At 33.3% G+C, this 27675-nt stretch overlaps 1 protein-coding gene across 2 annotated transcripts in view; it reads left to right on the forward strand.

The window, feature by feature from the left end:
- Ndufs4 (NADH:ubiquinone oxidoreductase subunit S4) overlaps nt 1-27675 on the forward strand; it is a 103631-nt gene that overhangs the window by 56272 nt on the left and 19684 nt on the right. For both annotated transcript variants that reach the window (XM_033760902.1, XM_010626852.3), the window contains exons 3-4: nt 19562-19734; nt 26965-27038. In XM_033760902.1, the coding sequence (XP_033616793.1) occupies nt 19562-19734; nt 26965-27038 (247 nt within the window). The remainder of the gene's footprint in view (nt 1-19561; nt 19735-26964; nt 27039-27675) is intronic.

Here is a 27675-nt window from a genome sequence, read left to right on the forward strand (position 1 = left end):
TTTTTTTTTTTTAATGGTACCAGGGATTGAACTTGGGACACACCACTCAACTAAATCCCTGGCCCTGCTTAATGTATGCTTAATGCTTCAGCCAGTTGTCTGTCTCTTGGAATTTGCCTCTGTACAACTTGTTTCATACTCTGCCTTTATCTTTGTTCTTCTTTTGTTGGCTGTATAACTGACAGTTCTCTCCTCTTGCTATCTGTGCTACCCCCATTGTTTGTTTTTGTTTGTTTGTTTGTTCCTCTTTTTCCTTTCTCTGTGTCCTTTCCCTGTCTGTTCTGATGCTTCCTTGTCATTCTTTTTCCACCCCACCCCCCACTGGTGTCTTCCACTGCCTTTGTTCTTCCTCCTTTTCTCTCTTTCACATTATTGTTTCTCTTTTTACTTCTTTCCTCCTCTCCATCTCCCAAAATGACTGGGGAGCTTCATTAGTACCAGAGAGGAGAGACAGATGGCCCTACCCTTTTGTCTTTCATTGTTGTATTTTCCCTATTTAGAAACATTTACTAACTGGGAAAAGAAATAGTATGGTTTATACATTATTATTTTATTTGAAATTCTCACCCTGATGGAAAAGCACAGATAGTGTAAAGACTTATTTATAGACACAGCTTTAGAACTTTAATCCCATCTCTTAGCTGTACAACAAGGCAGAAATTTGTGTCCTCATCTTATAAAATGAAATTAATACCTTTTTAGATTTCTTTTGAAATTTAATTGACAGTACATTAAATAGGAAAACATAATAGCTTACGTTCGTCGCTTGTTAAAAATTATTTTCCTTACTTCTCCCCACCCTCCACTTTGCAGTCTGTTAGTTTAGTGAGAGAAATGACCTTATAATATTATATTATTATAATATTATAATATTTACCTTTGATTTGGAATTGAGAACACCGTTCTTCTGAATCATATGTACTATTCAGATACTGATTTCTAGGGGATCTTGGATCAAAATGTTGGCCTTAGTTGTATTGGTTTTATATTAGTCATGTGTATTCACTTATATATGTGTGTGTGTATATATATAATGGGTAATGATTTTTGTCATTTAACTTGCCTTTTCTAGCAGTCAGTGACATTTTACTAAATTGTCTATGATATTACTACGTGTCATACATCGTTTGTGTTTTTTGTTGTTGTTGTTGTTTGCTTTTTAAGTTACTGGGGATTGAACTCTGGACCTTAACACTTGCGAAGTAGGCAACAGTACCACTGAGCTAAATCCCCGGCCCTCATACATAATTTTTAACAACCACTTCTGTGGTCCTTTGGTAGATATATTGATAAATAATTATTCTTCCATTGAGAAATCTGTTTAGTCATTTATAATTTATTTTTAGTGGTGGAAATTTGAAACAGTATTACTCTGTATTACTATGTGTTATGTCGTGATAGCTATAATGTCACTCGGTGATAGAATTTTTCAGCTTCATTATAATCTTATGAAAAATGACATTGTGTGACATACACAATTTTCTTGCCAATTAAAATAAAGACAACTATGAAAAAAAATAGAAATATGTGTACATTGTAGAAACAGTTCTTTGGAAATGATAAAATACAAAGAAAATTAAAATCACTTATCTGTCTTTATGAATATATATCCTTTTTGTGTGAATATTTAAACATTATTCAACATTTACACATGACATGTCATTTTATCCTTTTTTTTTTACATAGTGGTATAAATCTGTCTTTAGAATTACTCAAAACACAATTATAAATGAATATATAATCTTACATTTTATGGCTACCATAATGTATCAACCAACATGCAGTTGTCATGCTGCAGGCTGTATATACTTTTTTTCCCCCTGTTATATACAGTGATATAATGAACAGTTTTATATATAAGTCCAATTTGTTGCAACATCTTTTAGGATCAGCTCTTTGAAGTGTGGTTACCAAATCAAAGGATCTAGCACTGGCATTTTAAATATTTGTTTACATTTAGAGATAATTGGTATAGAATATTGTTGAAGTTTTACCAGTTGACACACTGTATTTATAGAGACATGACTCTTTATAGCCTGTAGTTTTAGAACACAGAGTCCATGTTTCAATTGTCTAAGTTGTTTAGTTTCTGATATGTGGAGTGTAGCAAATTCTACCTAATAGATGTATCCCATATGCCTAAGATTTAGAAAATATAATGCATAAATGATTTAGCATTAAATTAGAAAATACTTCAAAGCTTAGTGCATGCCAAGGATCAACACTATGGACTTAGTTATCATTGTACTATAAATTTATGATAGTCCATTTCATAAATTTCAGAGATATATAAAGTAGTCCAGTGCATAGTAACTTGTGCTACATAAGTGTTAACTATAGCTGTTGCTAGTACATTACTAAGTCCATTAGTGTTTTATAATTCATTGTAACACAGTCTGTTTTAACAGTTTGTATAAGAAATGTATTTGAAAATAATGAGACTTTCTTCCTAAATCTTACATGTTAATGTTGTTACTCATTTTAGTGAAGTACTTAATCTGTGTTTTTTCAAGTTTGAAATGTCTTGATACTTATTTTATTATCCAGAATATGGCTTTTTGTTTTTTTCTGTGCTAGGGATCAAACCCAAGTCCTCACACATACTAGGTATGTGCTTCACCACTGAGCCACAACTCTAATCCCAGGTCTGTATCTTAATAAATATTTCATTGATCTTTGGAAAGAACCTGCATTCTCCAGTTTTTGGATTTAGTATTCTGTAAATTTCAGTGAAATTTTAATTCGATAGTGTTGTACAAATTTTCTGTATTCTTACTGATATTTTTATTTCCATTTTCTCTCAGTTCCAGAAAGAGAAGTGCTAACAACTCAAACTATATTTTATCTGCTGCTTTCATTAGTTGTATCACATATTTGCTTTACTTATTTTGAAGCTCTGTGATTGGGTGCGTAAACTTGAAAATTGTATGTTCTTCTTGAGTTATTCTGGTGCTTACCTTGTTCTGAAGTCTTTCATATTAATATAGCTGTTCTAGTTTCCTTAGTTTTTTGTGGTACATTTTATTCTATCCTTTTAACTTAGTTCTGAGTTTATATTTAGTTTGATCCTTGTGAATATTTGGGGTCTTGATTTTTTTTTTTTTTTGTACTGTATTTTCCCAAAAAATAAGACTTGGGTTTTATACTCCAAAAGATGTAATAGGGCTTATTTTCAGAGGATGTCTTATTATTTCTTGTACAACAATCTACATTTATTCATGCACAGAAATTTACATTTATTCCAATAATCATGTCCTCTTTTTCTGGAATATTGTTGTAACTTTCCAAACCCCGAATTCCAGCCTGGATTTTTCAAGATTCCATTTCCTATAGAACCACTGTCCTGTCTCTCATGTCCAGCAATATAATGCTCCTTAAATGAGCACTTCTTGTCCATCCAGCCTGCTGGCAATGCATTGGCAGCACAGTTGACAGTGACTTTATCTCATGAATTCTTCACCCAAGTTGCATCTTCTTGCCAGCTAAGGCTTTACAGTTTCCACGATGATTTCTCTCCATTCTGTTTTCAATGTAGTCATTGATTTCCATGCACAAATAGTCCATGAATGGCTTGTTTATTGCAATACCAGGAGTCTGGAGATAGGCAGTCATTCCTTTATGAATCATTATTTGATCCTTTCTTCTTTCTGCAAGGAAGTTCTTCATGTTTTTAGTGCAGTGAGTTCTGACAGAATCCCAGAGAAGCAGACCTCTTCAGCCACCTTGCAAAACAAGCGGCAGCATTCAGTTGACTCATGTCCTTTCAACTGCTTGTGTACACCAGGCTTTTTGGGTTTCTGAACACAAATGCCTGAAACCTCTTCAATCTTAGCTTTCTTTACCTTAGTGTGTTGATCAGAAGTAGGGCTTTCTTTACATCCATAAAAACTACCAAAATATAGTTCATTTTCTTAACTGGGGAGGGAATGTAGATTGACGAGGCACCCCTATGATTAGTTGTCCTTTAAGACCCTTAGGATGTAACACTGCAGTTTCATCCATAACAATCATGTTGGAATGCAAGTGCGCATTTAATAACTTCAGTATTTCCCAGCTTGAATAGTGTTGTCCATCATAGAGACAGGTCATATTGCTAAAGGAAGCCATCCAGCCGGTGTTGTGATGCTTTGAATTCTTCTGGGGTGCCATTACAGGGCAAATACTTGGATATCAGCCCTATGCACAACTCAAGCCTTTGCTCTCCTGTCAGCAATCCAGTCATGGATGATGTCTTCCAGCTTAGGGAATAATGGTTGCCAACTGATCCACACTTGCACTTCTTAGCATTTCCCTTTTCCACTTGTCGACTGAGATTATCATACTCTGCTCACAATTTTTGAAACATTTGGAGGTCCATCTTCTTTTTGCAGAAAGCCCTAAGATTCTTGCTTGGGGACTCCTTCACAATTCTTTTCTTGTACTTAACGGAATAGCTCTTTGAAATTTTTGCACTCATCTTGTCTGAGGTCAAAATATTATTCCCTCTAAATCTACCAATAAATCAAGTGTTAACTGAAGAACTACAGGGCAGGAGTGGCAACAACAAAAATGATGACCATTAAGAATGATAGTTCAGGGCTGGGGATTTAGCTCAGTGGATCTGCTGCCTGCCTTGCAAGCACAAAGACCTGAGTTTGATCCCCGGTACCACGAAAATGAATGATAGTCCACATAAAAAGAACAAAAATTGCAGGCACCAAAATTCAGAAAAAATTTCTTTGTTTCACACAAGTGCATTAAGTACATCTGTTGTAATACATAACATTGAATTATGAAGATTCATGTTAGACACAATCACATCTTATCAAGTATGCATGTTTGTGCATTATGTCTGTACACTGCTGTACATCAGTAAGTCTCAAGTTCATCTCTTTACCTAAGTGTTTACCTCTCATCTAAAGGTACCCACTTGGGTATTTACAAACACTTAAATAAAATGTATACTATATTTTATAAAGTATTAATATCAATAATAGTTTATATTTAATTATATTATTTAGGAATTTAATACATGCATCGTGTGTTGCACTGCATATATTAAATGCTTTCGTTTGGCTTTTTTGTTTGTTTTTTTGAAACAGGGTCTCAGTGTGTAGTTCAAGCTGGTCTCGAACTCACTATGTAGACCTTGAACTTACAGTGATCCTTCTGTGTAAGCCTGGCAAATACTGGGATCACAGATGTGTACTAAGCCCAGCTTGGCTGACCATCTTAATTAACTGTAGTTTAATTTTGTGGAAGATCTTATATTATGAGCATCCTAAAAAATTATGCTAGGGCTTATTTCCCATTTTCTGAGAAATATGGATAGTTTAATAGTATATTTTAATGTTAAATATTCAATAACACAGTTGGGTTAAGTTTACCATTTGGTTAGTTGTTTTCTGTTTGCCTCATCTGATTTGTTTTTTTCAGCAGTTTTAGGGATTACAATATGCAATCTTTATAGTCTGCTATCAACTAACATCAAATTATATGTACAGTAAAACAGTGCTTAAAACAACACTTTAACATGTTAGAAATCTCCGTTATTTTTACTTTAGTCATCTTGTAAGAAATTACAAAGTGAAGATAAATCTTTTATATTTACTCAGAGACTTGCCATTTCTGTTACTGCCAATTACTTCTTGTAGATAGAAATTTCCATTTTATATCCCTTTTCTTCAGTCTGAAGAACTTCATTTAATATTTCTTATAGTGTAGGTCTCCTGGGATGAAACTTCTCAAGTTTTACTTATCTGGAAATGCCTTTTATTTTGCCTCCACTTTTAAAGGATTTCGTTTTTGCTTTGGCTAACACAACAAAATACCATGGGCTGATGGCTTGAACAGCAGGAAAATGTTTTCTTATAATTCTGAAGATTAGAAGTTCAAGAAGTTCAAGATCATGGTGCTAAGATTCATTTTCTATTTTTCATTACTTTCCTTTTTTTTTTTTTTTTTTTTTTTTTTTTTTTTGTTTTTTTTTTTTTTTTTTTTTTTTTTCTTTCTTGGTACCAGGGATTGAAGTCAGGTCCTTGCAAGGGAGGCGGCAGAATCATTGAACTAAATCCTCGGCCCTCATTCATTTTCTGTTGAGGGCTCTGGACTTGGCTTGTAGAAGAAACCTTCCTGCTTGGTCCTTACATAAACACAAGTCAAAGAGAAAAGGGGAGTTCTCTGGTGTCTCCTCTTATACAGGGACTAATTGTGTCCTGAGAGCCCCACTTTCATAATCCCACCTAACCCTAATAACATTCCAAAGTCTCCATTTACCAATATCATCCTTGGGGTTCAGGTTTCAACATAATTTTAAGGAGCACACAAACATTATATCTATAACAGACCTTTTCATTGGATATATTATTCTAGGTTAAAGGTTTTTATTTTAGCACTTTTCAAGTATCATCCCAGTTTCCTGTTTTTTTAAAAGAAGGAAATCATGGCTGCTTTTTCCAAAGATATTTTATTATCCCCAACAGATTCTGTACCCATTAAACAGTGACTCTCCATTATCGTCTCCCAGACCTTGATAATCTTTGTTATACTTCTTGTCTCATAAATTTGCCTATTTGAGGTGCCTCATACAAACAAAATCATACAACATCTGTCCTTTTGTGACTAGATTATTTCAGTTAGCATATTTTCAGGGTTCAATGATGTTATAGCATCTGTCAGAAGTTTAGTCCTTGTAAAGGCAATATAATATTCCATTGTGTGTAATATATCATGTTTATCTGTTCATCTGCCAAAGGATATTTGGGTTGTTTCCATGTTTGGGTAGTGTAAATAATGCTGTTATGAGCATGTATATGTCCCAATATCTGAGTTCCTTATGATTTGGGGGAGGGAGATAGATACTCCAAAGGAAAATAATTGAATCATGTGATCATTCCATGTTTAACTTTTTGAGGAACAGCCATAGATAGCTTTCACAGTGTCTGTACAACTGCGCAACAGTGTATAAGGTTTCGATTTTTCTCTATCTTGCCAATGTTTATATTTTCTATTTTTTGGTGGTAGTCATTCTATCAGGTATGTTTATATTTTCTATTTTTTGGTGGTTGTCATTCTATCAGGTATGTTTATATTTTCTATTTTTTGGTGGTAGTCATTCTATCAGATATGAGGTAGTATCTCATTGTGCTTTTTATTTATATATTCTTAATGACTAGTGTTGAGTATCCTTTCATGTGCTTTTGTTTCTGTTTGTTTGGTAGGGGGGATCAAACTAGGGACTTTGCTCTTGCAAAGCAGACAGCAGAACCACTGAGCTAAATCCCTTGCCCTGTTTTTTTTTGTTTGGTTTTTTTTTCCCAAAACCATGAATTGAACTCAGGACCTTGGGCTTGCCAGCTGACCCCTTCATGTGCTTATTGTGTACCTTTTTTGAAGAAATGTCTGTTCAAGTCCTTTGTCCATTTTTAATTGGGTTATTTTTGTTGAATTTTAAGAGGACATTTAAAAAAAGTTAAAGATATAAAATCTCTACCACATAGATGCCTTTTAATACACAAAATTTTAATTTTGTTAAGTCTTAATACTGGTATGTTTTTTCTTTTCCTTTTTTTGTATTCATATGCTTTTGTTTTCATACCTAAAAAATCCTTTTCAAATTCAGTGTTACCAATATTTCCCCTGTACTTTCTTGTGAGTATTATAGTTTCAGCTTTTACATTTAGGTATTCAATTCATTTTGAATTTCAATTAATAAATAATGGTATAAGTTAAGTATACAGCTTTATCCTTTAGCATTTGGATATTTAGTTTTCCTGCACTGTTTGTTCTCACTCTCCCTGTTAAATGATCTTGGCATTCTTTTTTAAAAAAAACAATTGACTGTATATTTGAGGGTTTATTTCTGAGTTGTCTATTCCATTAGTTTGTATATCTTTCTTATGCCATCACCACACTGTTTTAATTACTGTAGATTTGTAGTAAGTTTTGAAATCAAGATAAGACTTCCAACTTTGTTCTTTATCAACACTGTCTTGAAGTTAAACTTCCATATTAATTTTAGGATGAATTTTTCTATATGTGTGAAAAATGTCATCGGGATATTGGTATGTATTGCATTAAATTTGTAGATGACTTTTGATAGAATTATTTTAACAATACTGAGATTTATAATCCGTGAATGTGGGATATCGCTTTTTTAATAATTTCTTTCAACAATGTTTACTCTTTTCATTGTATAAATGTTTTACCTCAATTAAAATTATTATTGCTGCTGTGCATGGTAGTACACGCCTATAATCCCAGAACTTGGGAGCCTGAGACAGGAGGATCACTATAAATTTGAGGCCAGCCTGAACTACCTAGCGAAACCCTGTCTCAAAAAAAAAAAAAAAAGAAAAGAAAAGAAAAAAAAAAAATAAATTTATCTTAATGCTATTCTGATGAAGTTATTTATGTAATTTCTTTTTTTGATTATTCATTATTAGCATAGGTGATACAACTCATTTCTGTATTCATTTTTATTCTGCAGTTTCCTAAATTTGTTTATTAGCTCGAAAAGTTTTTGGGGTTTTAATTTTCTTTTTATTGTTTGTTGCTGCTGCTGTTATTGTTGTATGAGATGTTTTAGGGATTTCTGTATCTTAGATTGTGTTATCTGGGAACAGAGATAACTGTATTTCACCACTTTAGAGGCTTCTCTTTTTCTTGACTAATTTATGTTAGAACTTCCATTACTACATTGAGTAAAGGCAACAAAAGTGGGTACCCTTGTTTTGTCCCTCAGCTTAGAGGGAAAGTTTTCAGTCTTTTTTTCATTTTCTTTCATCATTATTATGTTATGTATCTTTCCCAAGACTGCTTTTAAGGTTATCTTTTTACCTTCAAACTTTAGAAATTGGATCATAACTGTTTGGTTCATACTTGTACTGAATTTAAGTTTGGTTTTCCTTATATTTATTTTGCTTGGAGTTAAGATTCTTGATTTTAGGGCTGGGGCGTGTAGCTCAGTGATAGAGTGTGTACCTAACACGTTCAATCCCCGGCACCACCCTTTCCCAAAAAAGATGCTTAGATATTTTTGGTTGATTTTTTTTCATCAAATATGGAAATTTTTAGCTATTTCTGCAAAAAAGTTTCTGTTTGTGTTCTGGAACTGTGTAACGCTCCCACTGCTTGTTATATAACTGATCACTGAAGCCTGATGTTTTATTCCCCAATCTTTTTCTACCATGTGGTTTAATGTGTTTCATTTCTGTTGCCCTGTGTTCAAGTTTGTGATCTTTTCTTCTGTAGTGTCCAATTTTTGTTAATTGTATACAGTATCTTAAGTATATTTTCAGTTTTAGAATTTCTTTTGATTCTATTCTGTAACTTGAATTTTTCTCTTGAAATTTCCCATCTGTTCGCTTATTTTGTGCTTTTACTTTAAATATTTAAGCATATTTTGAGCTAGTATTTTAAACAGTTTTGCAGCTAATTGCAGCCTCTGTATTGCTTGGGTCAATTTCTATTATGTTATTGTATTTGCTATTTATAGTCCATATTTTCCCACCTTTGTGCATTTTTTTACTACAGCACATCTGTGGGCTGACTTTTTTGTGTGAATCTAGACTTTGTTTTCATTGATAGAGCTTTAATTTTGATCAGCTGTCAAATACTGACTGATCAACGTGTTCCTCAGGGATTGATATTAAGCATTGTATTGCTGGGTTTATATTTGAACTAATTTTGAAATTTTTCTTTTCTTGTATCTCATTTGAAAGTCTAGTGTGTTCATCAATGTATCTCTACCCTGGCTAGTTAGAACTTCATATTACCCATCCTGAACCTTTTACTCAAAACTGTGCAGATTTTTCAAGCTCCTTCTTTAACTACTCTTCAAAACTTTGCCTTACAAATGTGTTTTCTTAGTAGATCTAAACTCCAGTAACCCTGCCTTTCATGCTCAGATCTGCTGCTGTGTTCTGCTTAGGCATCACCTCTCTCTACTATAGTCTGAAATGTGCCCCTAAACAAAGTTAAGATAGTTGTAGGGTTACAGCTTGAGTGTTCCTTCTTTCAAAGATCACCACACTGTGCTATTATCCAATTATCTAATATTTGAAAATAGTTTCTTAAAATAATTGTCTGTAGATGGTAAGAGCTGTAGTATGATTCCTTTTACTCCATTATGAATGGAAGCAGAATTCCATGTATTACATACATTGTGGCAGTTCTTTTTCAGTAATTGATTTATTAATGAATCTTTTCTTCCCCCCAATACTAGGGGTAAAACCCAGGGCCTTTGAGCTACCTATCCAGTCCCATTTTCTATTTTGAGCATCTAAGTTGCCTAGGCTGGGCTCAAGACTTGGAATCCCCCTGCCTTAGCCTCCCAGAGTGCTCGGTTACAGGCATGCTTCACTAGAATTTTTGCTTTTTTAACCAACCTTTGAAAGTTGACTCAGTTATTGAAGCTCCCAATTCTATAAAATGTATTACATATATGGCTTAATTTAGGTTTTGTAGGTTTGTTTGTTTATTTTAGTATACCACCAGACTTAGCTCTCAGTAATTAAGTCAGATGCTTTACCGGGACTCATTTGTGCTTATTTTCACTACCTTTCTCTGACAAATATACTTGATATTATAATACATAATTTAATTGAATATTCCTATGATGTATGACAGTTCTGTTGAATACTTGGAAGACGATGAAGTTAAATCCTAATGATGGAGCTCAGTTCATTAAACCCCAAAATATGGCACCATGGCATATTGAATATTTTATGAAAATGGCAGAAATGGAAAAGTCACTTATCTTCCCCCAGGCCTTCTTTCTTATAGTAAGTTATAAAACCTGTGGAGGATTTTCTAATGCTCCACCAATCCACCCCCAAAGCAAGTCATAAGGCTTTCATGTGAGAGATGCCTTCGCTTTGCCATCCTTATTTCTATAAAAGACCTCAGCCTCCTGATTTAAGATGTGCACCAACATGTTCAGTATAATCTGCCTTTACTTATAAGGGCCATTGCCTTGAATAGAGGAAAAATGCTTTTTGTCCAGCCTTAATAACAGGTGCAGCCGAGGCAATTGTAAAAGAAAAAATCATAAAATTCTAGACAGAGTTTGTATTCAGATTGTTTAAAAATTTTTATATTCTCACTTCACATTCAGAAACCAGAACTATAATTTTTTTAAAAGAATGCATTTTTTTTGTATTATGCTGTTTAAGATATGTGTATATGTAGACATGGACACAGGTATATATATATTATTACTTCATGATTCCCTGTTTTCACTAATAATGGACCAAATGCTAGTTCCTAACAGTAGAAAGGAGACTTCTGTTGCAAGGTTTAACCTTTATTGTTATGCCAAATTTAAAAGCAATTTTACCACACATTTTAAGTGTGCCTCCTTGCAATCTAGTTTGATTTGCATGACACTGCCTTATGACTTTTTTTTTTTTTTTTTTTTTTTTTTTTGCCATAGGGTCTCACTATGTTGCCCAGGCTAGCATTTGAAATCCTGGGTTTAAGTGATCCTCCTGCTTCAGTCTCCAGAGGAACAGCTGAGACTACAGGCAGTATGCTGCCATGTCCTGCTTGACTTAGGAATATTGTATTAAACCAAGATCATTTAGCTTTTGATCCATTAAATTCTATCATTTCTACTTCCTTCTCAGGTTTAATTAATTTCATTTATTAAACCATCACTGGATTTGTAGAATTTTATGTTTTATTCCTTTGGCCTGTTTTTTTTGTTTTGTTTTGTTAACAATTATATCACACTTAGTTCTGTACAGCCATGACTACCCCCCCATACTTCTTGGTTTATGTTGTGTTGTAATTCTACCTTTTATTGCCAGAGAATGATCAGTATATAAAATTTAAGCAACAAAAATTATTTTTTCAAAATGTTATTTAAGTTCCAAGTGCTTTTTTTTTTTTACCTTTTATTGCAGCTTCTGAAAAGCTACTAGTTGTCCTAAAAGGCCTATGTGACTTGATATACATATCTAAGAAAAAGGTATATTGACATGAGCCTGTAGTCCCAGTAACTCCCAAAACTGAGGCAAGAAAATCATGAGTTCTGTTCTAGCCTTGACAACATAGCAAGAGCTCCACCTCTTAAAAAAAATAAAAAATTTTTAAAAAGCCAAAATCTGGCCTGGGAATATCATTTAAAGGTAAAAAAAAAGCGTAAAATCCAAGAAATTCTGTAGTATTGTGTTAGAAAGCAAAGAAATAGCCATTTTATTTAAAAAATTGAGCATTATTAAATGTAGGTATTAAAAAATACATTAGTTTAATAGTATTTAAAACCTTAGACAAGTATACTGGTTTTCATTGTGGCAGCATTAATAATGCATTTTTTTTTGTTAAGTGTGATAAAACAATTTTATTTTCACTTGTTCCAGAGTTAGTAGAAAACAGACTGTTTCAAGTGTTTCCTTATAAAAATGAAAGAACTTTCCCAAGAGTTTTCATTTGGGGGGCAGTTTGACATTGAAGTGAAACAAGCAAATGTACCTTTTTTTTTTTTTTCATTTTCTTGAATGTCATAGGTGATGTCATATATGGCTGCATAAAGGAAATTTATTTAATGTGTATTGTTCCTTGTTTTTGACATGCACAAGAAATGGAGTATTTGGGTCTTATAAAAAGATAGGATTTTCTCTCCTCCAGACTGGAAGCAATCTACTGACTACTTAGAAAATTTTGTTGAGGATTTAAATTACTCTTTTGTATGCTAGGCAAGCACTCTACCACTGCACCATACTCTGAGCTAGGATTTTACTAAGTTGCCCAGGCTGGTCTCAAATTTGCCGTCTTTTGCTTTAGCCACCTGAGTTGCTTATGCACCACCTTGCCCAACTTCACTAACTCATGCCTTAGTTTTCAGGGAAAATCAGATGTTGTTTTTCTGTATCTTGACACCAAATTCCCATTACTTGTTCAGTCTCTTATTGTAGAAATGTCCAATAGTTAATTTTCTTGAAAACAGGTGATGCCTGTGATGTTGAGCATTGTGTCCAATGTCTAATACATAGGTGCTGAAAAATAAGGTGAATAAATGAGTGTTTTTGTTGCTCAAGGTAAATCACTTATTTTTTAACCTTCATTTTACACAGTAAACTTATTTTTTAGAAGTTGAAACAAGCCAAGTCTACTTACTTGCTAAAAGTTGGAAGTTGGGGGGCCAGGGATTTAGCTCAGTGGTTTCTGTGCCTGCCTTGCAAATGTAAGGGCCCAAGTTCGATCACCAGTAACCATAAAACAAAAACAAACAAACAAAAAAAAAAAAAACGAAAACCTAGAAGTCGGGATTCTAACCAGTTTGGATAAAGCCTTTTAACCATTGCCCTATTCTGTCCTGCTCAGAAGGATCCAGGAAGAATAAAGTATAACTTTGAAAAACATGCCTCTAATTCTTGTTTTTTTCTCTTTATCAGCAGCATTGTTTGCGTGATCTGTTTCTATATGTGTTGTCCATGTGTTTCATTTAAAAGTATACTTTTGGTTCCATAATAGCTTTGCCCAGTATGTAAAATATAATGGTTGTCACCTTCTAACACTTTATTACCTGGTCAGGCTACCTCACGGATTTGGGTACTTAATAAACAAAAATGGTTTGTCTAACACAACTCAAATTTAACATTTTTTATTATCCTATAGGCTGTTAACTTTTTAGAAGTTCTTCCACATTAAGTAAGTAGATACAATTATGCTATCTGCAGACTCTTTATACAGTATTTTTAACAGTAAAATTCACATTGTAAAATGTCTATTAGGCTTTTAATAAATGTCTTAAGTCTGGCTTGAGAGAAAATTTTTATTACAGGTCTAAAATTATTTTTCTTTTAGTATCTTTTTGAAGTAGAATATAAAGTTATCAAATTTAGATCAGTTTTTGTTCTAAAATTTAAACATGATTAATAACTAATAACTAAAATAGAAAAAGTTTAAGGACTGCTTTTCATTATAATATTTTAAAATTTCTAAACATTTATCCATACTAATGCAATTATTACCAAAGTTTTGGGTTTTCTGGTTGTACTGAGATGTAGCAAATATCATCCAAAAGTGCCAAAACCTTTTATTTTTCTTTATGACAACTGTAAATTGTTAAGGTTAAGTGGGTGGGGCAACCGGAAGTAATTACTGAGGCCAGTGGCATTTTTGTGGTTTAATAAAGGCAGAAGCTAATTATTCAGTTTTTATTTAAGTGAAATAGTGCCAAAAAGGAGGTTCCTGCAGAGCAGCTGCACTCCTTCAGTGTTACCCTAATTTACCAAAGACACAACTGTCACAAACAAAACTTTTAAACTTGATATATAGCCACAAAAGTAAGGAGGCTTTTGTTTGGAGTGCATGCAGAAGAACCCCTTTATACAAATCAACTGGCAGATGACGGACAATGATGAAAATTTGATTCTTTGAAGTCATAATAGTCATTGAAATGTGTGAAATTCTGGTATTGAAAAGAGAGCGGCCAGCAAGACTCTAAATCCTGGGTGGTTGCAAGAAGCTTGCTGGGAGGTTTTTCTGCATTTTGACACCAACTTCCCATTGCTTGTTCCTTGCTTCCTTTGTTAAAAAAAAAAAAAGTTGAATTCACACAAGATAAATGGAGACAGTTGATAACCGAATAATGCAGTTTTTATATGGAAAACTAATATTTTATCATGGAAATTGGTATTTGAACGAATAAAGTTTATATACATATGCTGGCATATACTTTCTTAGTGATTTTTTAAATTCTTCCTCTAGTGACTTCAGCCCTGGAAGGTCAGCTGTCAGTTCTTCAGAACTTTCAAATTTTGGAAGAGATTGAGATTGTGATATGTATCTTTTCAGTAGCAGATTTTAATCAGAATGTCTAAACTGATCTGATTGACTTATTACCGTTTCATAAAATAGTATATTGTACATAAAATTGTATTTTTGAAACTTCATTCTCTTATGACATTCTTACAGAAACACAAATTTCAGCTTAATTCAGCTGTTTAAAAATTAAAAGTTTTAAAATTCAGTAAATCTATGTATATTATAATAGGGAACCTATCTTTATTATACTTTACACATAATAACTGGTGAGCCTTGAAGTCCTTTAGGTGTCAGTTTGAAGGCTTCTCATACCTTACGTGATTTAACTTTTTATCATACAAAATTTTATGAATCATTATTTGTAAGCCATTTATCGATAAAATGAGACATACATAAGAGCCAGTATTGACATCTTCAACATTTTTTTTAATAAATAGGTTTTTAGAAAAATTGTAGGTGATCTATATTATAATACAGAATTAGAAATCTATAGAGATATCATTAACCCAGTGTAGTTTAAACAATTAGCAGATCATTTATTCATTCATTTACTTATTTATTGTGAAAGTGGAGTCACAGGTAGCTCAATGAAAACAAAGCATTGAAGACAGGATCAACATGGTGCCTCATAATTCTTTTCAAGTGTAACATTGTTTTAATGGAATCTTGGAGTGGGAGCTTTAGCCCATTGAAATGTCATTTGGAAAACAAGTTCTTCTGACACTAGCCGAAGCTGTATGGATTAAATGATAACAATGGAGTGTCGTGGTGCATTTTAAAAGTGTGAGAAATCAGTTTGTCTAGACTGAGAATGTGTCTACAGGACTAGAAATTTTAGAGCCTCTGTGCCCTTTAGGTGTCAAGTGTGTGAGAGATGCCAGGCCTTTTTATTCTTTATCTTTGGCCGCAGCTCATCTGGGCTGCAGTACCTTCCACTTCTAGAGGCAGAAGCAGAGATGCTGTCAGCACGATTTAGGCTTCAAAATTCAGAAACTCAAAAGGCCAACTTGAAATTGGGAGAAAATATCAATAAATAACTGCCATGACTTGAGAGGACATGAAAGATGGGCAGTTCAGAATTCAAAATATGAAGAGTTGATAAGCAACATTTGATAGCCATTTTGAAAATAAGCTTCTCTATCCTAAAATTCATTTTGCCCTTTTCTTTATAGATAATAAAAATCTATAATCTCATTTCCCTGAGGTAACTATTGCTAAGAATTGCTTTTTCATATAGTTCACTTATTTATTTTTAATTTTTTAAAGTTAAAAAATTCCTTAATATTTTATTCCTGGTGGTACTACCACAGTTTACACGGCAGTATGTCTTATACAGTGAAAAAGACAAAGCTACAATAGATAAAAGAACTCAGTAATGTCCGTCTAATTGACACTACATCACATTAATCATTGCTGCAGTTTTTGTAGACTGGCCATGACCATCCTGAACCAGAAAAGTTTCCTGTTTAAGCTGCAGTAACTTTTCTGACTGGATTGTTGTTCCTTCTGTGGCAGATTTTTACAGTTCCCTTTAATATATTTGGGACAACTAACTTGGAGCTCTCCTGACAACTCCTTGTTCTCTCTTCTGCTAAGAACTGTAGCCCTTTGCTGTTGTTTAAACCATTTTGGTACCATATCTACTAATTCCACCACTAGATCCAGAACCACCACCACAGGGACTACCAGAGGTTCTTCCATCAAAACTGTTCTCCTTCATGGGTCCATAATTTAATGGCTGTTGTAAACTACAGTTTCCAAAAACGTTGTAGTTCCCACCACCACCACAGTTACTACCACCAAAATTTCCTCTGTTGTAATCATTATATCCTCCTTCACCATCACCATATCCACTACCTTGGTTTCCATATCCTAGCCCATCACCACCATAGCCTCCTTGGCTTCTGTAACTAGAACCACTGCCATAGTTTGCACCATCATCTCCAAGTCCATTATATGCACCATCACCTCCATAACTACCTCTGCTGCCATCTCCCCCTGTACTATAGCATCCTCTTCCATGAAAGTTTACACTATGGCCATAATTTCCTCCACCACCTCCAAAGTTTCTTCCACAACCCATAAAGTTGCCAGACCCACCTTTATCACTTATTTGTGATCCAGCAGACTGCAGTCTCTTGTGTAGGAAGGGCCTTTGTCACTTCACAATTATGCCCATCAATAGGTATTTCTGAACAATTATGTCAACTATTGTGATTGTCAAATATTGCAAAAGCCAATCCCCTCTTTTTTTCTACTCTGCCTTAACTCCGTAACTCCTGTGATTTCAGTCTTTCCATACTTTCTGATTTTTTTTTTTGGTTGGTTGGTTGGTTTGTTTTGTTTTTGAGACAGGGTCTCACTATGTAATTGAGACTGACCTGGAACTCACTACGTAGCCCAGGCTGGTCTCAAACTCACAGAGATCCTCCTGCCTGAGGCTCCCAAGTGCTGGGATTACAGGCGTGCGCCACCACACCCAGCTTTGCCATACTTTCAAAGTAGACTTTAAACATATTTTTCTCTATTTTCTTTAATACCACCATTACAGTCCCATCAACTTTGTGTGGCTCAGCACACATTGCTACATCCACCTCTTCAACACGAGTTGTCACAGAACCAAAGCCCTTTGTATTTTGTTTGAGGATAACTCATTACCACACAGTCTGTGAGTGTGCACCAGTTCTTAAAATGTTCTCTTAAACTATTATCTGTGTTTTCAAAGCTCAGACCATCAATAAACAGCTTCCTCACCTGTTCTGGTTCCTTTGAATCCTGGGCCACTTCACCCAGTGAGGTTAGCCAGAGTCTGACTGCAACAACCAGGCAGAGGCTTTACCTCCATTTTGAGGCCAGACTCGCCTCTTCCAACCTAAGTTCTATTATATAGTTAATTTTAAAAAGTCAAGTAATGTACAGTTTCAGTTCTTTGGAATTTAGAATGGAAAGGGCTTGCTGATTGTAGAAGATGCCCAACCCCACTACTGTAATGTTTATAGTACTTGGTTATACCTTGCTTCAACTATAGCTGAAGAAATAAGATATTAATCTAACTATATAATAGTAAATAATAAGCTAATGTGGTAAACTGAAAATATAGTGAATTCAAATGGGGAAATAAGTATTGAAGACCTCCCAGGGCTGTCACTTCATGCTCTTTAAGTAGAGGACTATGCTTTAGAAAGTTAAAATCTAATAATTTTTTTAAAAATTTTTTTGTTTTTTTCAACACAAGTCTCACTACATAGTACATACTGGCCTCTAACTCAGTCCGTCTATCTCAATTTCCCAATCCTCTTGGGATTGTTAGACTGGCTTAAAATTAAATGTATATGAAGTTGAATCTGACAGAAATTACCAATAAAACTTACATTCACATTCTTTAAAATTATGTATCAATTGTGCTTGTTTTTACTCTATCTTAGACATAAATTTTTAACAAATATATGTATTTATTTATATTAGAAGTACATATATGTATAGATATTTATATGGATCATTTTGATCATTTCTTTAAACAGGCCATACTGAAGTAGCCATACCAAATTGATGCAGGTACAAAGGTAATGTGTTAAGCAGAGGATTGCTTGGCAACTGAAATAACTTTATTATTTTAACCTTGTAGGTTGAGAAACCAGTCAACTCAGCAATGAGCATAGATAGTAATTATTTGGTTCGTAGCATGGACAGACTACAAATAAACAGCCTTCATTAGGAGATAAGCGATAATGAAATTCACAAAATAGATTAACTTTTCTAGTTTAATCATTTTCATTCTCTTTCTTGGTTTTAATCAGTTATTCAGAATTTACTTTAGTAAGGGAACTCTTTATTTTTAATATTGTGCTTGGGATTGGACCCAGATCCTTGCACATGCTAGACAAGTGTTCTACCACTGTGCTATATATTCCTATGCCCTAATGATTTTTAAATGATTTATTAATAAGAATGACATGATTTTTAAGCTCTGTGACATCTATTATTTTTTATTTTGACTGCCATACATTTTCACAAGTCTGAAGCATCAAAATTCTGTGCATTCCTCAGTTGAGCATTTATTGGATAAAAGTACAGAAAAAGAGATAAACTTATTTTCATTTCAAATGTCTGCAAAAATTATGCAAATTTTTTGTCTTTGCAGGTAGATTGGATGTAACATTCTTTCAGTGGGTTTCACCAAAGGGAAATAAAATGCTAATTAGCTATTTTAACTGTTTTCAGAAAGGCTTAGGCCTCTCTCTGAAGGTAACACCCTTTAATAAGCAATAAAACTTACATTACAGAAACCACTGGTAATAGATTTTTTTTCTACTTGAAATTTATTTACTTTTTGTATCCACTCATTTATATCCCCTTATACCTTTTCTCATTTGAACAGTTATATCTCCTCAAAGAATAAGACTGTCAACTGCTGGTTCTACCAGCAGTGTGTTCAGAAATTATAGTATAGGGCTGTAGATGTTTGTACCACTAGGCAGAGCACTTGCCAGGTATGTAAAGTCCTTGGGTTTGCTCCCTAGCATAGAAAAGGCGGGGGGGTGCCAAAGTTTTGTTGTACAGAAGGGGCCTAAAATTTTTTATGACCCCTTTCCCATTGTTCCCTAATACTACCTTTCAAATATATCACTTACAGATACTGACATAACAGTTTGTACAGTAAAATATCAGAGAAGCAGTGAAATAAGCCAGAAACTTTAACCCAGTTTATAAATAAATGTAGGTAGAACTGCAAGAATACAGGGAACAACAGAAACATGTTAGCAGGTGTGTGGACTATTTGAAACATCTTTATTCTTTTTTTTTTTTTTAGGATATCACTACCTTAACTGGTGTTCCAGAGGAACATATCAAAACTAGAAAAGTCAGGATCTTTGTTCCTGCTCGCAATAACATGCAGTCTGGTGTAAACAACACCAAGAAGTGGAAAATGGAGTTTGATACCAGAGAACGATGGGAAAATCCTTTGATGGGTTGGGCATCAACGTGAGTACTTTGGTTAACGTGAATTTTGTTTTCAGCTTTCTTTTTCTATGTAGATTTTTCTTCAAAATCACTTTTCAAACTCCTATGTACAATGTGCTTATGACAATAATACATTTTGATGTTTGGAATCACTATAACCAAAGATAGTTCTCCATATATGTTTTGTATTTATATTCATATGACTGTAGCTCAGTACAATAAACTACAGAAATACTGTTCTAAATACTATTTATTGGCTAAAATGATGAACATTATAAGTATTGTTAGTGTGGTATTCAACCTGTGTGTATTCATTTAGGATACTACATGAATAGTAATGATTTAGTGATACTTTGTTTTAAAATTAATTTAAATTTCTTTATTTGTTTCGTTTGTAGGGGGATGGGAACTGAGTTCAGAAATTAGCTAATTAAAAAGAAACCTGTAAATTTCTGAAATCTTGTAAATTATGGTACATTGAAATAAATTCTTGAAGAACATCTTTTCTCAAATCATTACACTTGTGAGAATTTTTCCTTAAAATATCTGCCATGTTACAATTTAAATAGAAATATATTTCATTATGTAAATAATACAGAGGCATACTTTTAGGTGTTTTGATATCCTTTCAATTTTACGTTTCTTGCAATATATGGAGTTCTTGTGTAAATCACATGCTTTTACAGACTAAAGAAACTTATAAGGAAAAACTTTGTCCATACCCAGTGATTGAAATGTTATGATTATTCTTTGAGTCACATAAGATTTTAATATATTCATTGATATCTAGGATTCATTGTAATAATGCATTTCCAGCAACATTCAGTAATAAATAACATACTAGTTTTACCTGATATACTCTAAATTGTTTGAGTAAGATACTTTATGTAAGAGCACAAACTTGAATATTAAGGAGTAAAAAAATAACATCTTTTCTTTACTCCAGTACAAAGTTTGTGGCTGAGGTACTTAAAACAAGATAGATTAAAAAGAGAACAGCATACAAAATCATTTAATGTAAGTTTTACTTTATAGGAGCCTTTAAACAAAAACCCAAAGAAACAGAAACTTTGTATTTTCATGCTTAGATGTGATGGAGATTAGACAGTTATGTAGAAGTATGATGGGACAAAAGGGTATAATCTAATAGTAATAAACAGGGAGAACTTAGGACTATTTGTTTAGATTCTTGTCTGTGTTCCAGTATCTTCAGAGATAAAACATTCTTTTCATCTGGGTGTAGGGTGGGCATTTCTGGAATAAGGGATCTTAACAACGTATTTCAGAGGAAGATTAGAGACTCTGGTATAGTCTACTACAGGGGAAAACAACAGGCCAGAGAGACCTTTCTCCTGCTATTTTCACGACTTCCAAGATGTCATAATTTGGACATAATAGCCTGAACCCTATTAGTAGTACTTTAAATAGATTTCACATTGCTATGCTTTCCCAAATATTTACATAGTTTTTATCATAGCATTGCTTCTAGAAGTAGCACAATTAAATTTTGAAATAGTGATTTTTTTTTTTAATACCCTAGTGTCCTAAGAGCAAAACTAACCATATTTATACTGTTGTGCATGAGTATAGAATGCCACTTTAGTTTTGTATAGTTTGAAATGAATTAAACTCCATTTGGGGAGCCAAAGTTCTTTTCAAAATGTTGTTTTCCCAAAATAAGAACTATCTTTGAAATTATAGAATCTTTACTGTTTGTCTAAAACACTCTTTTGAATAGTGTTAAAAAACAAATCTTTGTTCTGATATTAATAAATAATATGAAAAAAATCTGATAATTTAAATATTTGATTATTTTTTATCTTTAGCATTTTGTGTGTGTATTCTACTGGGGATTTAACTTAGGGCAGTGATGGTGAACCCCTCAGAGCTGTCAGTGAAACAGCCTGCTGCAGCATGCATGTCATAGGCTCACCACCACTGACTCAGGGCCTTGTGCCTGCTAGGCAAGAGCTCTAACACTGAGCTGCTTCCCCAGACCATCTTTAGCATTTCAGTTACACAAAAAGATGGTATATAATAATTATTGCTTGAACATATTAAATTCTGATTTCTATTTATGACATTTTAAAGCTTTTCACAAAATTGCTGGCATTGCAAGCTGAAGTTTTCTTACTGTTGAATAAATGTAGATTTTGTACATGGAAAAAAAAAAAGTTAATCATTTAAGAAATCTCCGTCTCAGATACGGTATGTAAATGGCTGGACTATATTTTGGGTCCAGTTTGCTTATATTTCATTTTATCATTATATGTTTAATATTAATATGTAGCATAGGAAGAAAAATTTATAATCTTACTTGTTAATGAGAAGTACTTTAATTTAAAAATGATATTAAAAATCAACATTGAATTTTCCCATTAGATAAAGTCAAAGAAATGATTCCTGAATATACTAAAAGAGTAATTGACTCTATCCCATACCTAAAGTATATTTGTTTCCAGAGACACAAGTTTCCTAATGTAGAGAATCTGAGGCTTAATTATATTCATTTCTGTTGATACCATATTTTACCTTTGGCTGAAATCTACGTGGATAAAATGGCATGGAGGATTTAACAGATATTTAACCCTGATGATGTAGGAGTATTGAAGAGAGAAATATGTAGTATTAGAAACACGACTAACATAACACTTAGAGATGACTTTGGGATTTTTCTTCCCCACAGATTTACTATTAATATATAGATAGAACAGGGACACATTTCCTTGAGTAGTAGTGGCATTGCTAATAGATGTTATTTTATAAAGTTACTGTGCCAATTTTGTGACAGAAGTCTGAAGTCTCAGTTGTTTCCCTGTATATTTTTTAGTGGGGACAGGAGAGAGGTGTTGTTGTGAAAGTGGTCCTTATGACTAATGAACATGGTTTTGTTTTTTAAAATACAATGAATGGGGCCCAGGATTTAGCTCAGTGGTTCCACCTGCCTTGCAAGCATAAGGACCCAAGTTCAATCCATGGTACCAAAAACAAAAGAAAACAAAATACAGTGAATTAATTTCACTTCTGTATTGACGCAATTTTTTTTTAATTTTGAAAGGCCACATTTGTTTGGGATTTTAAGATACATGTGCTTGATCTTTGTTTTTAGATTTTTAAATTCGTATTTTTAAATACTGTATTTACATTGCTTGTCTAATCCAAAGTAGTTTTCTTACACTCTTTTAATTACCTGAATCCTTAAATGCTAGAACTCAAACATAAAAGCTTTGTCTGTACGTACACATGACAAATATCGTAAGATGCAAAAATCTTCCCTTGAGTTTGACCCAAGGTTTTAACTGTTTAAATCTTCTAATAGGTTGGTACAGGTGATTAATCCTCACTTAGTAGTGTAGCTAGTTGCTGTTATTAATGTCATATTTCTTGAAGATCTGTTAGGCAAATTATTTTTATTTCTGTAAGCAAGACTTTAATTTTGGTAAAATCCTACATATAAGCTGTTTATGTTTTTCTTCAGTTATATAAATTGATCATTGAAATTGAAATGGCTATTGAATTATAAATTTTATTTCATATTCTAAAAATATTTACACATTTAATTTTAAAAGTAATCCATTAGGTAATTATTAAGTAATTCATTAGATAATTTTAAAAGTAGTTCATTAGAGAATAATGAATGTCATTCAGCTTCTGGAAACAAGGATTTGTCATCACAGACATAGAAGGTCATCTAATTTAAGCAGAGGTGTACACTAATTTAAATATTACTAATTCTCTTAATGCCTATTCACATAGTATACTTTATCCTCAACCCATAATAAGTCATCAAAGCGGAATTGATACTTGTACTTACTGTTATTTGGCTTGTAAGTGGCAAATGCAAGTATTGTGCCATCTTTCTCCCTTACACTGCTCTACCTCAATGCAAAGGCACTTTTAAAATTTGTTTAATTTTGGTTAAATTTTTAAATCCTTCACTAAATAAGGATTCTACCTACTTTTCTTTTTATTGACTATTAAAACAAGTAAATGAAGGCTGGGGATTTAGCTCAATAGTTCTACTGCCTGCCTCTCAAGCAAAAGGCCCAGAGTTTGATCCCTGGTACAAAAAAAAACAAATGTGTTCGCTTTGTGTATGTAAGTAATATAGATACATGTAGAGTAAGCCAAGAAAGTTACGAGTTACTCCTCTTCCTGCCTTCTAAATCGCTTTATTGTCTACCTTTGTAGAAGTGAATCTTGTCAACAAGTTAGTATGTATCCTAGATTTTTATCAGTGCTTTTATATGCATATATGTGACTTTAAATGTCTTTTGGTAAAATGTGATGATTTTCTTAAAATAAGTTTTTCACATTTCTTATTAAAATTATTTCTAGATGTTAGTTTTTATTGCTATAATAGGATGAGTTTTTTACGAAATACATTATCTAGTTGAGTATAGCCAATATTTAGTTTTTTATATAGTCACTCTCTTTACTGTCGTTAGTTTACAGCTTTCCAAGATATCTTTATCTCATTAGTTGTTTAACTTGTGGCAGTGTTTCTTCTTAAACTGTTTTGATTATTTATTTTTTGAGACAGAGTCTTGCTATGCAGTTCAGACTGGCCTAGAACTCACAGCAATTCTCCTGCCTCAGCCTCCTGAGTGCTGGGAATATAGGCATTATACCACCATGCTCATCTTCTTCTTAAACTTATACCTAGTTTCTTTTTCTTGCCTTATTGCTCTGATCAGAATTTGCAGTTTTGATTTTTTTTGTACTGGGGATCAAACTCAGGACCTTGTGGTAGCGAGGAGGATGCAGTACCACTGAGCTAGATCTCCAGTCCCTGCAGATTTGAGTATTAATGATTGCATCTAACATCCTTTTTGCTTCTTTCCCCCTTTAGTGGAAATATTTTTTACTAAATAAAATGGAAAAAAGTTTTTTTTCTAATTTTGACTTAACAATTTTTAAAAAAAATCAGAGCCAGTTCAAGCCCAGCCTGGGAAACTTGCCGAGTGGCTTAAAATCACTCTCTCTCTCTTTGAGTCTCACCCTGTTTCAGAGTCATAATTTTATTTTATTTTTTATTTTTTTGTTACCAGGGATCAAACTCAAGACCTTGCGCTTGTGAGACAGGTGCGGTGCCACTGAGCTAAATCCCTGGCCCCAAACATAATTTTTTAAAAATTAAGTGCAAAAGGCCTTGGGTACAATTTCCAGTAACATAAAAGAACAGAACAGGTTAAGTTGGGCATAGCGGCATGTACCTGTATTCCAAGCAACCTGGGAGGCTAAATCTGTGCAACATAGTGAGACTACTGTCTCAAAACCAAAAAAAAAAAATTGGGAGTGCATATTGTATTTTATTAAATGTTTTTCCCACATCTATGAAAGGGCAAGTAGCTGGAAGAGTGGTGGCTTATGGATACAGGTTGCTGATATTTAACATATTCCCATCTGCTTGAACTGCTGGTGGTATACACATGACTGTCCTTGTTCAAGTTACCTGGCAATAAGATATAAATTATGGCCCCATCACGAACATGTTAAGTTTTTTGGGGTTTTTTTTTTCATAAATAAAATGAGCATATAAAGTTTATATTACTCTTCCACCTTTGTAGGAAATAGAGCTCTGTTCTGGTTCCTGAGGTTTTTTCCTACATTTTCTTTTACTGTTGTTTCTTATTCTCTTATGTCAGGGTGCCTCTCGCCACTCATAAATTCTTTGATCATATTATATTTGTACTTTTGTTCTCAGAATAACTATTTAACAGTTAACTGAGAAATTATAATGTGCTTAATCTTAGCACTCTGGAAGGCTGAGACAGGGAGATCATGGTTCCTAAACAATTTGGGACTTGGTAAGACCCTGTCTCAAGATAAAAGCTATGTGACAAAGGGGCCAGGGATTTAGCTCAGTGGTTCCAGTGCCTGCTTTTCAAGTGCAAAGTCCCAAGTTTTATCCCCGGTACCAAAACAAAACAAAAAAAGCTATGTGACAAAGTTCTTCAGAACTATAAAAAAAAAAAAAAAAAAGTAAAAATAGAGCACCAATATAAATGTATCATTTTTTTATCAATACTAATATAACCAGCCATTTGAAGTTCTTTTGTTTAGGAGGAGGATTTTCTGATAGGAATATATAGGGTTATTGGGATCACATAGAAATCTCAGCATAGCAGCCAGAGTGTATGATTAGAACTTCAGCAGCAGTTTAAGGTCTTCTGCTGAAAGCCACTTCCCATGTTTTCTTCTGCTTTTATCTTTTAACTACTCAGATTACTTCTGTAATCTTCCTGTCTTTGCTTCCAAATTTCTTTATGAGGTTCTACAGAATTCTACCTTCATGTGTAAAGGATTTTACAGTAAACCTTTGTAGCAAGCAATGTTTTGCCTTCTTACAAAAATGACACCTCTGAAATTATATATTTTGTATAAAGCTTGTGTGAATTTGTAAGCATTAACTATTCTAAATTGAAGAACTTGGTTGGATGTCAAATCTTGGTACTTTTTTTTTTAGTGGGCTTATGTGAAAAAATGGAAGGTTTGCAAGCGTGAATGCTGTTAGTATTTTTTGTTTTAATGATACTAAAGAAGCTCCTCAACTTACAGCAGGATAAGTTCCATTAAAATCATTGTAAATTGAAAATACTGTAAATCAAAAATACGTTTAGAACATATAACCTACTCACTGTCATAGTAGCAATATGATATTACTATAAAGTTATCAGTTGTTTACCACAGTATTCTAGGTAGATAACTGGCAACTACAGTTTACTGCTGCTGCCCATTATTGAGAAGATCATAGCAAATGTTGCTAACCCAAGAAAATAGCACAATGTACAATTTGAAGTACAGTAAAATGTGTATCACTTTGGCATAATTGTAAAATTAAAAAATCCTGAGTTATACCATCAGAAGCTAGGGATCATTTATACTAGCAATTGCAGTCGTAAGTAATCTTGATACTGAATTTATATGTTCAGTTTGAGAATCTTCTTGGATTTTTAAATTCAACTCTTAATTCTTTTCTCTTCAATAAAATGATTTTATTAAAGACTAGATGAATATCTTTGCAATTATAAATTTTATTTGACAATATATATTAGAAAATATCTCAAATGTAATACAGAAAAGATTATTACATTTTTGAGAGATTGTTACAAATATTCCATGACTAGCATTAATAGTACCTCTTTGATATTATAGTTACTGTTTATCTTCTAAACATTTATGTTAAATATTGGGGTTTTTCAGACAAAGCTTATTATTAAATCGTGGGGAAAATATTTTTTCTTACAGTGGTGATCCCTTGTCCAACATGATTCTAACCTTCAGTACCAAAGAAGATGCAGTTGCCTTTGCAGAAAAAAATGGTATGATCTCTTTATTTTTTCTTTTCTTTTTTCTTACATATATAATCAAGATACGATTTTATGTTCTTTAATAAAAGCTATTTAGTAGTATAGATGTGTATTGGAAGAAAGCTTCCACTGAATCTAAATTGGTACTCTATATTTTTTTACTGCATTAGAATACCCCCTCAAAAAAAAAAAATCTGTAAAAGTCAAAATGCCCTAATTTGAAGGGGCAGGGGAATAAAACTACTTGTCTAACACAACACCTACCTCATTTCTGAATCCCTCTGAGCAATCAGTAAAATTTGGTTATGTAAATGCTATAAATGCTAATTGACTGTATCCTAAGGTGGCCTATTTCCTTTTTTTTGGTACCCAGATTGAATTCTCGGGTCCTTGCATTTTCGAGGCAGGTGCTGGAACCACTGAGCTAAATCCCCAGACCCTCAGTTTTGATGTCTGTGTTAAATAGTTCTTTCTTTAAGCCAAAATTTGATGCCTGTTCCTCCATCTAATCGCTCTTAATTACTTGAAAATGGTTACTAATCATATTCACACTTAGAATTCTCTTTAAGCTTAAATATTTTTATTTTCTATTTGTCTAGACATGATAGACCGAATAGCAATTTTGGTTTTTTTTTTTTTTCTTTTTATT

The sequence above is a fragment of the Fukomys damarensis genome, unplaced genomic scaffold, assembly GCF_012274545.1.
Source record: "Fukomys damarensis isolate Sample0158 unplaced genomic scaffold, DMR_v1.0_HiC HiC_scaffold_1, whole genome shotgun sequence".
Taxonomy (NCBI): Eukaryota; Metazoa; Chordata; class Mammalia; order Rodentia; family Bathyergidae; genus Fukomys; species Fukomys damarensis.